This window comes from Ailuropoda melanoleuca, chromosome 2 (assembly GCF_002007445.2).
Source record: "Ailuropoda melanoleuca isolate Jingjing chromosome 2, ASM200744v2, whole genome shotgun sequence".
In the NCBI taxonomy this organism is placed as follows: Eukaryota; Metazoa; Chordata; class Mammalia; order Carnivora; family Ursidae; genus Ailuropoda; species Ailuropoda melanoleuca.
The window spans coordinates 7,127,625-7,142,477 of NC_048219.1; the positions used below are offsets into that span (position 1 = coordinate 7,127,625).

General features: G+C 40.1%; 1 protein-coding gene across 2 annotated transcripts in view; it reads left to right on the top strand.

Moving 5' to 3' along the window:
• Nucleotides 1-14,583, top strand: part of STX12 (syntaxin 12) — a 32,527-nt gene extending 17,944 nt beyond the window's left edge. For both annotated transcript variants that reach the window (XM_002913323.4, XM_019803100.2), the window contains 6 exons: nt 2,277-2,414; nt 5,299-5,342; nt 6,897-7,002; nt 10,490-10,562; nt 11,281-11,363; nt 13,359-14,583. In XM_002913323.4, coding sequence (XP_002913369.1) covers nt 2,277-2,414; nt 5,299-5,342; nt 6,897-7,002; nt 10,490-10,562; nt 11,281-11,363; nt 13,359-13,451 — 537 coding nt within the window. In that variant the 3' untranslated portion in view covers nt 13,452-14,583. The remainder of the gene's footprint in view (nt 1-2,276; nt 2,415-5,298; nt 5,343-6,896; nt 7,003-10,489; nt 10,563-11,280; nt 11,364-13,358) is intronic.
• The last annotated feature ends 270 nt before the right edge of the window (nt 14,584-14,853 follow it).

Here is a 14,853-nt window from a genome sequence, read left to right on the forward strand (position 1 = left end):
GCTGGCTTAGTTGGTCTAGCATGCAACTCTTTATCTCAAGGTTGTGAGTTCAAGCCCCACATTGAACATGGAGCCTACTCAAAAAAGAAAAAAAAAAAAATGGTGTTTTTGGATAGTGAGATTAAGGAATGGTGGTTTTTCCCTCTTATTGTTACAATGTTAATGTGAAAATAAAAAAATCCCAGAAAAAAGGGAAAAAGTTCCTCATGTAAATTTGCTCTCAGGGGTCACCTGGGTGGCTTCGTCGTTTAATGCCTGCCTTAGGCTCAGGTCATGATCCCAGAGTCCTCGGATTAAGGCCCACATTGGGCTCCCTGCCCAGCAGGGAGTCTGCTTCTCCCTCTGCCCTTTACTGTGCTTGTGCATGCTCTCTCTCTCAAATAAATAAATAAAACCTTAAAAAAATAAATAAATTTGTTTTCAGGATGCCTGGGTGGCTTAGTCGATTAAGCGTCTGCCTTTGTCTCAGATCATGATCCCAGGGTCCTGGGATTGAATCCCACATAGGGCTCCTTGCTCAGCGGGGAGCCTGCTTCTCCCTCTTCTTCTACCTCTCCCCCGTGCTCATGCACTCACTCTCTCTCTCTCTCTCCCTCAAATAAATAAAATCTTTTTTAAAAATAAAATAAATTTGCTTTCGGTATTACCATAATTCTCCCAGGTGTGATATTTGAGTCATTTTTTTTTTAATTTTATTTTAGAGAGAAAGAGTGAGGGAGAACATGAGAGCAGCAGAGGGAGAAGCAGACTCCCCACTGAGCAGGGATCCTGATATGGGGCTCGATCCTGGAACTCTGGGATCATGACCTGAGCCAAAGGCAGACACTTAACCGACTGAGCCATCCAGGGGCCCCTTGAATCATTCTTGATGTTAGCCCCCTTGTAGCCTTATAGGCAATCACTAAGTCATAATGTTTCTTAAATTCATGTCTTTTGTGTTCCCATTACTGATACAATGTGCTCCTAATCTTTAACCTAGAATATTGCAATAGTCTTTTTGACATGTTTCTTTTCTCCATTCTATCCTGTACACCATCACAGACTACTTTTTCTAAATTATCATTTTGTACCCATCATGTTTCCTGCTCAGAAACCTTTGTTGCTCTTTGTTCTTTAGGGACTGAATCCCAGACTCATTAGCTTGGCATTTAAAACCTGGTCCGGGGGCGCCTGGGTGGCACAGCGGTTAAGCGTCTGCCTTCGGCTCAGGGCGTGATCCCGGCGTTATGGGATCGAGCCCCACATCGGGCTCTTCTGCTATGAGCCTGCTTCTTCCTCTCCCACTCCCCCTGCTTGTGTTCCCTCTCTCGCTGGATGTCTCTGTCTCTGTCAAATAAATAAATAATAAAAAAAAAAAATCTTTAAAACCTGGTCCGGTCAGTCCCTTCTCTGTCTTTCTAGTTCTCTCTTTTAGCTTTTAGCTATTCTCATGAAAAAAACTTTGGTTCCAGCCAAACTATCTCCTGATAGAGCCTCTTCAAATTTTTACTGGCATGCCTTTGCTCAAACTGTTTTCTTACTTGGATTTGTCTTATTCCTTCCATGTGCTTATTCAGACCATTCTCTTCCTTCAGTGTCCACTTTCTCTTGGCCTTTTTGGCCACCTGAGTTCTTACTGATTATACCTGCCTCCAAACTCCTGTAGCACTAATTGGATATAACAGTTATTCAGAATGATTTGTAACTTGTGTGTCTGTATCCCTTATCTATAAGTAGTTGGTAAACTGTTTGAGGTCAGGGATGAGTTTTTACTTTCCTGTTCATAGCACATAGCAGGTGCTCTCATTATGTTTTTTGAGACATAGAATCAGTAAGCTTAGTAAAGATAGCCTGTAGTAGTTTTCAGGTTCTCAAAGATTTTAAACCTCACTACAGTATAAAGGAAAATGATTCTGTAGTTTTCAGGGAAGCTATGAACTCAGTGTAGATGAATATTTTTAACATTTTAACATAATACAATCTCTTTTGGGGTTCAGTCTGAACCTAAAGTTATTTATTCTGCTTTTAGATTCTTCAGGAAACCAAAATTCTCAATTGCAATTCCCTCTGTGTTTACCTTACAAGGTAAAGGACACACAGTCCCCAGGTTTGTCAGAATGAAAAAAGGAAAATTCAGACTTGGCCTATTGCATTAATGAGGGATTGGAGTTAGCAAAGAACACGTATATTAACTTAAGGAAGAGCTTATAGTAATTTTTCTGGTTGGAAATAGTGGGAATTAAAACCAAATTATTCATGGTTAATATGAAATTTCAAGTCTTTGTTTATTTCCTTAGCGCCAGCAGAAACTTCAGAAAGAACGCCTCATGAATGACTTCTCTGCAGCCTTAAATAATTTCCAGGCTGTGCAGAGAAGGGTATCTGAGAAGGAGAAGGAGAGCATTGCTAGAGCAAGAGCTGGATCTCGTCTCTCGGTGAGTTTATTCCCAAAAGAAGACCCTTGCAATTGCAGTATGTTCTTTCCCACACTGTTGGTTTTTTTTTTTTTCTCCTCCTAACTCTGACCGTTTTGACCATTAGCTTTTGTTTATTATCTGCCCCCCCAATAATAATAAACATAGACATTAGCTTTTGTGAAAATGTCAGATTGGTACTACCTATATAAAAAATATGTATGGAGGGTGCCTGGCTGGCTCAGTTGGTAGAGCATGTGATTCTTGATCTCAGGGTTGTGAGTTCAAGCCCCACGTTGGGTGAGGAGCCTACTTAAAAAAAAATTTTTTTTTTAAATAAAAATAAATTTAAAAAATATGTATGCCTGTGGTCTAAGACTAGACAGGAATAGGCACAAAGATTTGAAAAAGTGACAGATAGAATTGTGTGTAATTTCTTTTTTACTATTTTACTTGTCTTACATTAAAAATGTAAAAAAAGAAACAAAGAATCTGTTTCCTAGTATATATTTGCACTAGTCCTCTCTGTGAAACAAATTAACAAATACTAAATTTTAACAACCCAACTTTTCAAAAGTATCAAAGAGCCATGAAAATATTAAGGTCAAAATCTAAGAGAAGATGAGAACCCATAGAGAGGTAAGCTGAGCATTGAAACTGCTTTTGTATGGAGTATATTTACTGAGGGCAAACTTGAACTTCAGTTTTGATGTCCTTAGGGCATGAAGGGGAAGAAAAGCCCAGAGTCCACACAAGGTGGAAAATCTAAAAGAAGGTGCTCCTCCAGTTAAACTGGACCCCAAAAGGCTATATCCTTCAGGTATGGGTGAACCGAAAGTAATCCTACAAAAAGATTGCATTAGCACTGAGCTGAGCGGCAAAGGACAGCAAGAGAGAGGGGAGATCCAGACAGTAACTTGTACCACAAAGGAACCTTGAGGCAAATTTACTGCCCAAATTCATACTACATGAATGATCCAAAAGCCCCAAGCTTCAAGTAGTTCTGGCCTGGTAGAGTACCTAGATGTCAGGCAGAAGCAAATACAAATCCTCTCTGGTTAGCCCCGCATTAGGCTCCTTGCTCAGCGGGGAGTCTGCCTCTCTGTCTGCCCCTCCCCCTGCTCGCTCTCTCTCCCTCTCTCTCTCTTAAATAAATAAAATCTTTAAAAAAAAAAAAAAAGAAAGAAAGAAAAGAAAAAAGTAAGCTCCACATGGAGCCCAATGCGGGGCTTGAACTCACGACTCTGAGATTGAGTCCTGAGCTGAGATGAAGAGGCTGACACTCAATGCACTGAGCCACCCAGACACCCTTCCACCAGTGTTTTCGTTCCGTGAGTATAAACGTCAACACAGTGAAAATTGCAAATAACATCTTAGTATTATTTTGAATAATGGTCAAACAAATGGAAAGTACCCAACTTCGTTAATCGTCATGAAATTGCACATTAAAACCACAATGAGGTACTATTTCATGTCCAAACGTAGGACAAAAATGTAAAATTCTGTGATGACTGAGAGTGGTTGTTATAGACATGAAGCAGCAGGAAATTTCCTACCTGGCCGGTTAGAGTGTGAACTGAACAACCACTGGAAGACATTCTGCCTGTAACTTCAGAACACATCAGCTCTACCCTAGAGAAAACTGGACATGTTTATATCAGGATAAATGTATAAGAATGTTTATAGCAGCATTATTTGGAGTAGTCAAAAGTTGGAAACATCTGAATGTCCCTTGGTAGGGTAGGTAAATGCATGATGGTATATTCACATACTGTAATATCGTAGAGCAAAGAAAGTGAATGAACCACAGTTACATTCAGCATCAGGGATGGATCTGGCACAATCTGGCATGATCCAATCAAAGCATGGAAGAATACAAACAGTATAATTCCATTCATGCGAAGTGCAGAAGCAGGTAAAATGATATTAAATAAGGATACATATCACTATATTGAAAACACAAGAAAATGATCATCGTGAAGTCAGAGTAGTGGTTACTTTAAGGGTGAGGAGGGGCGTTGTAATTGGAAGGGCGTAGAGGTAGGCTTGAGGGCACTATCAGTGTTTTGTTTTTTGATTTGGGGAAAAAGTAAAAATTAAAAACAACCACCACAACAAAAAACCTCACAGTGTTCCTCTGGGTGGGTAGAATTTTTTTTTTTTTTTAAAGATTTTATTTTATTTATTCGACAGAGATAGAGACAGCCAGCGAGAGAGGGAACACAAGCAGGGGGAGTGGGAGAGGAAGAAGCAGGCTCAGCAGAAGAGCCTGATGTGGGGCTCGATCCCATAACGGCAGGATCACGCCCTGAGCCGAAGGCAGACGCTTAACCACTGTGCCACCCAGGCGCCCCGGGTAGAATTTTGAAATTTGTTTCATTTTGCTTGTTCTTTTAATTACTGCTATTATAAAAAGGGAAAAACTTATTTTTTAATGGAAATAGATTGCTCGTAACATTTTTTTCTTTTTTTAATACATGCGTTAGACTGATTTTTGAAATGAGTCTGCCACGTTAGTGCCTGATATGCCATAAATGTCCATAAATCTTTACATGTTCTGAAAATTTGTTTCCCTCCAAGTTTTCAACTCTTTCCCTTATTCTACCTTCCTGCAGATTGTAAAATAGTTACTATTACTATTACTATTGTTTACTCCTCTCCCCAACCCATGTTCCCTCCATCCTGTTCAGTAAGGTTACCACTCTGAACCCAGATTTACTTTCACCTACTTCATACCCACTTTCTAGTCGAGACAGATTGCCACAGCCCTGTGTCATCTTACAGATCCTGTTGGAGCCAAGGGATGTTGCTTCTTTATACTGTAGTGAAAGGAAGCCATTGTTTTGTGTGTCTATCTGTGACATGTTTCTGGATAACAGCAGCAATAATGCCATCTGCTTTCTAGGCGGAGGAGAGGCAAAGAGAGGAGCAGCTCGTCTCATTTGATGGGTAAGGAATTATCCATACAAACTGCTGGCTAGTTGAGATGGGATTCTATACTTTCTACTTACTTCTAATTTAAAAAATGACTGCGGAGAAGAAAGAAAAATAAAGGGAGACCTGGGGTGGGTAATTTATAATCCACCAAATAAAATTAAAAAGTCAAAACCTTGGGCTTTTCTAAAATCTTTGAATTAGGGAAGAAAGAATTTCAAAGTGAAAAAAAAAAAGCCAGAGAAATCCCTGAAGTCTTTGTGTTGGGGAGAGAGCTTGGCTTGCTAGGAATAAGTACACACCCACAAATCTACAGATTAAGATTTTACCTCTAATTCAGATTTAAGATTTTCAAAGTTCTGGATCTCTGTTTACCCACCTGTAAAATGGAGGCAACTCATTCTTTCAGGAGTAGTACAAGAAAAAGCAAACAGTTTGCATTTGAAAGACATCTTCTTTCTTAACTTCTCCAGACTGAATTAACTAATGCCATAGAAATGTGTTGGTGTTATTAATTCAGAACTTAAAATACTTTATCATGGATATGTAACTCTCTCTTCCCACTACACTGTGACCACCTCAAAGGGCTGTCTGGTGGGCTCTCTCTTACTCTGTTTCGTATCTCCAGCGCGTGGAGGAAACTTTAAATACTGTGGAGATGATGTCTGATTTATGCATACTGTCGGAAAAATGCTTAATACTGTATTTTCAAAATGTTTTATGTCTAGCATCATACGTAGTATGCCTTTCTTCTAAATATGGTACCTGAAAAGAAGAGTTATAACATTTCACTAGTTTTTTATTTTAGTTTTCTCTTAAGAGGCATTTAACCTAGGGGCTCCTGGGTGGCTCAGGTGGTTAGGTGTCTGCCTTTGGCTCAGGTCATGATCCCGGGGTCCTGGAATCGAGCCCTGCGTCAGGCTCTCTGCTCAGCAGGGAGTCTGCTTCTCCCTCTCCCTCTGACCCTCCCCCTGCTTGTGCTCTTGCACTCTCGCTCTCTCTCTCAAATGAATAAATAAAAAACTTTAAAAAAAATTTTTTAAAAAGAGCCATTTAATCCGAAGTATAATCTCAAGGAATGTTCTGAAAATAAGATGTGGTTCTCTTAGACTAATTGGAGAAGCACTGACAGGTCACTTAGCCTGCTCTCCACCCGTTTAGTACCCAAGAGATGAACACAGCTTACACTCTGAGTGCTCTCGAAGAGGGTGGGCAGTGTGCTTCACTGAGCTTCAGTGACTTCAGTCTCTGTCTGCTTTCCTTGTCTAGCAAGTCCTAGCAAGATGGCAGAGTGTACCTCTAACTGGAAAACGGCAAGGAGTCCCATTCCTCATAATCCTGCTTCATCTCAGTTTTGCCCAGGGAAGCTGAGACTTTGTTTTCTTGGTATTATCAGCTCTTTGCCTTTAGATATGAAGAACGTGGCCCTCAAGGACTTTGTATCGATACCAGAGGAGTTGGAGCCCTGGTAATGTCCTTGGATAGGCTCTGCTGCTAGTAGAAATGTTGTAGGTGTCTCACGCACACCTTGGAGAAGAGGAATCAACTCGCGTGCTTGTTTCTTTGCAGCCATGAGGAGTGGAACCAGATGCAGAGCCAGGAGGATGAGGTGGCCATCACTGAACAGGATCTGGAACTTATTAAAGAGAGAGAAACAGCAATTCGGCAGCTGGAGGTAAGAGCCAGGTATCTGCATGTTTGACTCCATGTATCTGCACTCTAATCCACCTGGATTTTCTCTCAGCGATTATGAAAAAGCATGAAATGAGTCCTTACGTGATTTGCAAATTATGGCTCAATGTAATCTTGGTGAATATGAACTATTCTTATGGTGATACTGGTCATGGTGCCCAAGAAGACTCAGCTCCTTTCCTCAGTTACCATATTCTACATGGTCCTGAGATTGAGCCCGCATCAGGCTCCCTGCTCAGTGGGGAGCCGGCTTCTCCCTCTCTCTCTGCCCCTCCCCTGTGCTCATGCTCTCTCTCTCCAGAGCGCTCTCTCTCTCTCTGCCTCTCAGATAAATAAATAAAATCTTAAAAAAAAAAAAAAAAAAAAAAGACTTTGTCCCCAGACCTCAATGCCAACTTCTAGATCAGGTGGGATTCCATGGATAGAGCCCCTTTGGGGCACCTGGGTGGCTCTGTTGGTTAAACGTCTGCCTTCAGCTCAGGTCATGATCCTGGGGTCCTGGGATTGAGCCCCGTGTCAGGCTCCCTGGTCAGCGGGGAGTCTGCTTCTCCCTGCCCCCCCCCAACCTTTCAGCTCGTGCTCTCGCTCTCTTTCAAATAAATAAAATCTTAAAAAAAGAGAGAGAGAGAGGGGCCCTTTGCTTAGTCTGAATAGCTCAGAATAAAGGCAGGCCAAAAAGTTTGCTTAATTTTTGTGCATCCCAAAGTTCAATCCCAAGTTGTGGATATGACTTCACTGCAGAGAAACAGGAGCAGTTTTTGAGGTGGGGGTTGAGGGAAAGGTCTCGAGGCCTTTCTTACCTGATTTTCCAACTTTAACTTTACATAGTGACCAGTATATTCTTCAACCTGAGTAATTTTCTCCTCCATGCAGCTAGAAGACTGCCATCCCTGGGGGGCCAGTGGCGGGGGTTGTAGAGAGGAGAAACTTGGAGTTCCTCCATGACCTTCATCTGTGGGAGTGGCTCTGAACTCTGTACCTTAGAGTCACTTGGAGATTTTTTTTTTCCAAATGCCCAGCTGTTCTCCCTCCCTTACCAACTATTAGTTTAGACTATGTGAAATTCCCATTTTTTGTGGATTAAAAATGGGCAAATAGGCACAAGATTTTTTTTTTTTCAAACTTCCCAGGTGATTATAATGTGCATTCAGAATGGAGACCCACTGCCCTAGAGACCATCAGTGTCTGTGTTTAGATGGAACAGTTCATCCTCAAGTTTGATGATGATATTGCCTTCGAAGATGTCCTATCTTTTCTCTTTTTCGCCTACTGCAACTAACCACTGACTTGGTTCTCTAACGTTAGAAATACTGTTCTAGCAGAGAGTTGAGTGAGACACGGAGCTAAGGAAAGGAATGTAAGGTAGAGGACGTCAGGAACATAATGGGTGCTTCACAAATTCAGCATTAAGTCCGAATGCCTTAGCTGGGACTGGATTTTCATATCCAGTTATTTCCTACATCTAATTTACAAAGCCTATGCCAATGGAAAAACAACATACTGTTGTGTCTGATCGACCCTCACATTGTGCTTCTGAAATTTCTGGCTACCAAATGTGTGGACTTTTTCCACATCAAGCAATCCTGCGACACCAGCTTAGGTGTTTTACAATTTAACCCAATTCCAGCACTGTCTACCTGGAGTTAGCATCAGATCCCACAGGTTAAGGGCTCAGTCCCACAAGACTGCCCCCTCTCCCCAACTTGGGAAGCCAACTGTAAGTCTAGGTTATTACCTGTGCTTCTCACTGACAGGCTATCAATTGGATGTTTCCCATGATTCCCTCATTGGGTTTGATTAATCTGCTAGAGTAGCTCAGAACTTAGGGAAAAAGTGTATTTACTAGGTTACTGGTTTATTATAAAAGGATACAACTCAGGAACAGCCAGATGGAAGAGATACACAGGGCGAGGTATGTGGGAAGGGGTGCAGAGTTTCCATGCCCTCTCCACCTGCAACACTCTCCTAGGACCTCCGTGTTCACCAATCCAGAAGCGCTCTCAGGCCTGCCATTTAGGATTTTTATGGAGGCTTCGTTATGTAGGCACAATTGATTAAATCGTTGGCTCTTGGTGGTTGATTCAGACTACAGCCCTCTGATAACATGGTTGGTTCTCCTGGCAACCAGCCCCCCATTCTGAGGGGCTTTCCAGAAGCCTTGTTCTTTAAGCTCAGGTGTGGTTGAAAGGGGTTTGTTATAAGTAACAAAAGATAATTTTATCTCTTTTACCACTTAGGAAATTTCAAGGGTTTTTAGGAGCTCTGCTCCAGGAATGGGATGAAGACTAAATATATATTTCTTATTATAAATCACAGTTTCACACCCATGTTATAACCAAGCTGGGCTATTTGCTCTTCAACTCAATTAACTTTTTGTTTATATGGCTTTTCTTTTGCTTTAAGGTACAACTCAAGTCCTACCTTTTCTGTAAGCTTTCCTCGGCATACCTCCTATACCATTTACTAGTCACTTCCTATATAATGACTTTTCTTATTTATCTTATTGTGTGCTCATCCCACCCCTCACCCCCATTAGCTAGTAAGCCTTTTTGTATCCATAGCAACTAGCAGACTGTCCCAACTACAGTAGACTGTTAAGCAAGTAATTGAGGTTTTGATGTGCTGGTAAGAACTAGTCTTGCCAAGTTATGATTCGGAAGTCACGGCTTTCAAGGCATTGTTTTTTCTTGTAGCATTCTGAGAGGCAGTGTATTGCAATCGAAAGAGCACGGGCTTTAGAGATATTCTGGCTGCAATGCTTAGTTTCCTTACTGACCAGTTTTGTGACTAGACAGTTATAGACAGTATAACCTCTCTGAACCTTATTATCATCAAAGATACTTGACTTCATAGAGTGACTGACTGATTAATGTAAAATATCAAAGAGGCATAGTAACATAATGAAAACATCATAAACTTTTAATTCTCAGCTCCGCCACTTGCTAGCTTTGAGACCTTGGGACAAGTCATCAAACCTCGCTGAGCCCCAGTTTTTTCTTCTGTACGATGGGCATAATACATGTCTCCTTGTATTGTCATGAGGACCAATCAGTAATGATTAATCATAGCTGACACTGATGAAGTGCTTATTGCACAGTTCCAAGAACTTTAAATATATCAACTCATTTAGTGCTTCTGCACTTTAGTATAAGATGGGTACTGTCATTGTCCACATTTTGGAGGGGACAGCCCAGAGAGGTTCTTAACCTAAGATGGTACAAGACTGTGGAGGACTAACTTCACACAGCAAGACTGTGGGTCCTCTCTAGCTGACTGTCAGGCTCCAAGAGTCTGTGCTTAATCATCTACCTGGTATAGTTCCTGGCACATAGTAGGCATTTAGTAGATATTAATTAACTTTATTTTCATTTTCAGTTTATGGAGAAAGCATGATTTATAAGCCTTAGATACACATGTAGAGGAATTGAATCGTCTAACATTGTTACTTAATGATTTTTTGTAATCCTTAGGCTGACATTTTGGATGTCAATCAAATATTTAAAGATTTGGCCATGATGATCCATGATCAAGGTGATCTAATTGGTATGTATCATTGATACCTTTAACCTCAAGGTGAGTTGATAATAGTACTTGTGTGTGAAGAAGTCAGTAAGACATGTCTTAGGAAATTAGGAATGCCACTTAAAAATTATTAAATTCTTTTTTTTAGCCCCCTTTTTATATTGTCAGATATAGAAACTAAAGTGAGACCTCCATGATTACTCAGTTCACTTGTCATAGCCTCTTGTTAAGTCTTTGGCTGTTTAGGGAAATATCTGTTGGCTTCCCAAGCTTTTATCTCCAGAAACTTACATAATTTTGGGATTAGTAACCTTTTTTTTTTTAAAGCTTTTTATTTGGAAATGATTTCAAATTTAGAAAAGTTGCAAAAATAAAAAGACTACAAGGGATTCCCTTATAACCTTTACCCAGATTTACCTCTTGTTAACATTCTACCCCCATTTGCTTTAGGTTTGCTCTCTTTCTCTCTAAATATACATGTGTATACATAATTTTTCCTGAACCATTCATGGGTAAGTTGCATACTTCACAACCCTTTTGCCGCTAAAATAGTTTAGTGTTTATTTCCAAAGGATAGAGCTATTGTCTTAACCAGTTAGTAACTTTTGGTTCCATGGCTGGAAAGTTGGAATGGTGGTGGTGAAACCAGGACCAACAACATCAAGAGTGTGTTTAATTTGCAATCTTGAAACATCGATTGTGGTAAAAACATCCACTGTCCTTCTTTTTTTTTTTGCAGACAGCATAGAAGCCAATGTGGAAAGCTCAGAGGTACATGTAGAGAGAGCCACTGATCAGTTACAGCGAGCTGCTTACTATCAGGTAAGAGCACGTACCAGAGAAAGTCACCGTGCTGCAGACTTCCTGAGCCATCCCAGCTCATTGACACATTGAGAACAGCTGCAGCCTTCGGCTCAGGCTTAAGCTGGAGGCCAATGGTCGTCATTGCAGTCGCGGTCCATTTTTAATATTTTCCTCTGCGGAGAAATCTACAAAAAGACACCAGTCCGTGAATAAACTTACACAGAAGCCTCTTAGCTACAAAGCTAACCCCATAAGCTGGCATGATACCTAAATCTGGTATAAGGCTCATTTAATATTCTGAACAGCTACAATTTGTTTCAGTTAGGAGAGCAACACATACAAAGCAGGATTTGGTGGGTACTTTATGTTGACTGCGGCCACACAGGATGGACATAAAATCAACTCCAACTATTTGTAAATAAATAGGGGGTTATCATCTTTCTGTGAATAAATGGGAGTTAATCATTCTACTTTGTATGAAGTGATATTCTTTTACATATTAGCTGAAACTCTGGTTTTGTGACTTTTACCTGGGTCTTTATCTCCAGTGTGCAGATACTGTAATTGAGGTCCTTTTCATTTCCTCTCCATTTGGTGCTGTACGGCTTTTCAGAAATAAACAACATTTCAGTCATTTTCCATGTTTCTAGGATAGTTGTATTTTACCTGGAAATGTTCTTTTTTTTTTTTTCCCAAAGATTTTATTTATTGGGGCGCCTGGGTGGCACAGTGGTTAAGCGTCTGCCCTCGGCTCAGGGCGTGATCCCGCCGTTATGGGATCGAGCCCCGCATCAGGCTCTTCCGCTATGAGCCTGCTTCTTCCTCTCCCAATCCCCCTGCTTGTGTTCCCTCTCTCGCTGGCTGTCTCTATCTCTGTCGAATAAATAAATAAAATCTTTAAAAAAAAATTTTTTTTTATTTATTTATTTGACAGAGAGAGAGCCAGCGAGAGAGGGAACACAAGCAGGGGGAGTGGGAGAGGAAGAAGCAGCCTCCCAGTGGCTCGATCCCATAACGGCGGGATCACGCCCTGAGCCGGATCACGCCCTGAGCCGAGGGCAGACGCTTAACCACTGTGCCACCCAGGCGCCCCTACTTGGAAATGTTCTTAAAGAAATTTGTTTTAGCAATAGTGTTTCCCTTTAAAAACTGAGTGATGAAATTATTGTCAGACAGTAAAGGAATTATCAAGTAAGTTATATACATCCATTCAATATTATATTATGTGGGAATTAAGAGATGCTTATGAAGAGTTTATAATAACATTTTTATGCTAATATGTTCAGTGAGAAAAACATCAAACATCTGACAGAATGATCCCAATTCTGTCAGATAACAATATTCATAGATAAAAGATCATGAGAAAATACAATAAAAATGCCAGCAGTTTTATCTGTTGGTGGTTATTTTTTTTCTCCTTGTCTATATTTTTTACAATGAACACAAAACTTTATAATAGATATAAAACCTTTATTAAAATACACATGCACAGGGGCATCTGGGTGGCTCAGTCAGTTAAGCATCTGCCTTCAGCTCAGGTCATGATCCCAGGGTCCTGGAATCGAGCCCCACATTGGGCTCCTTGCTCAGTGGGAAGCCTGCTTCTCCCTCTCCCTCTGCCTGCTGCTCTCCCTGCCTGTGCTGTCTCTTTTTGTGTCAAATAGATAAATAAAATCTTAAAAAAGAAAAGAAAAATACTCCTAGGACCAAAAGAAAAAAATTCATTTAAAATACACATGCACAAATAACTTATTTTATTACAAATACTGCCTAGCAGCATAGGTATAAACAATCCCTTTGCAGAAATGTATTAGGGGACCTGGAATTAGAACTTGCTCTACTGCCTCGTGCTGGTGACTGTTGAGGTTTTGGGAAGGGTCTCTGCATATTCGTGCATGGATAGAGTTAATGCTGGATTATGAGGAGGCAGGTTTATGAAGCACTTTTGGAGTCTTAGATATGAAAATTTTTTCTTGTCTCATGAATGTCTTCTTTATATATTTTTCTCCTCAGAAAAAATCTCGCAAGAAGATCTGTATCCTGGTGCTTGTCCTGTCCGTGATTATTGTAATCTTGGTAGTTATTATCTGGCAAATTTATAAATGAAGTGATTGCCTCAGAGCCGCCTTCTGCTGAGCTGTTTTCAAGGGCACCTGCTTACTGGAGTCTTGCCAGAACAAACTGATCACAAGAAGAGAGCATACACCAGAATGTCCTGTAATAATTTAGTTAGAAAATAACTACTAACTAGTCCTTTGGAATTAGTGACCTATGGAGACAGTATTTATCAATTTATGTATACATTTTATTGATTTCTCAAATTAGGAATTAATTTATGTGGACTTTGCTTTCTCTTGTATTCTGATTGCCCTTCATCTCCAAGTATTTACTGAAAATTCCATTCTAGATATTCTTGTTTTGACAGATAACACTACAGTCTTGTAATATTGTCATTTTATGTGTATACTAGATTCACCTTTTTACTAGCAACTGAGATATAATTACTTTCTGATAGCCAGCACATTGTCAGGAACTATATAATAAGCTGGTACTTTTTTTATTTAACATTTTAATTTGAATTTCCAAGAAGCCTATTCTCTATCTGCTTTGAAAGATTTTGCCGATGTATTTAACTGGAAAGTAAAAAAATTGCACAGTTGATCCAGATTAAAAGTATCTATTCGAGCTGGCCAGTTGTCAAGGTACCTGTTAACGGGGTTTAAAGTTTACTTTATTACCTGCTAGTGTCATCCATGGCAATTCATGTGCAAACACACTAAACCATCTTGTTCACTTTTTTAAGAGGTTAATTTAATTAACATTATGCTCTCTGGGGTCCCTCTCCCCCTGTCTGTATAGAAAGGGAAAATTAGACAAAGCATGCTTTTGGAAAGCAAATAGGAATTGTTTGGAATGATTTAAACTTTTTGTTGTTGTTCACTTGTGGTTCTGCATTCCTGGTGAATGATGAATATTGCTGTCAAAAGGCTGCCCCTTCCCCATAAGGGTTGCTGGGCATTTGATGGCAGGAAGATTAAAAGCTAGACTGAAGTTGGTTTAAAATTTAGTTCTGTGAACCTGGTGATAAAGCAAAGAAAAGGTTCATTTTTGTAAATACTGCCAGTTTGGAATAGTGATGTTAGACTTATCCTAATTTATGAATAAGAGATTAATCTCCATGCATAGTTTTAGACAAAAAAAAATGTTTCAATAAAAGATTGCTGTCTTGTAATAGAAACGTTGTCTACTTCCCTTTTTCACACAGGTCTAGAGCAGTTAAAGGGAATGTAATTTCTGTAGGCTCTTACATAAGTATGAATTGGGCCAACAATTTCAGTTCATCCTTTAGTGAATTAGAGGACTGGGCTACCCTCAGTATATTTATATTCATTTCTTCCACTCCCTCTAATGTTACTTAATCTCCTTTTTACCAAACTAGTGTGAATAGTAGGGAAACAAGGGCCCAAATGCCTAAGTTTCTTTGTACTCTTGCACCATTCCACTCCTT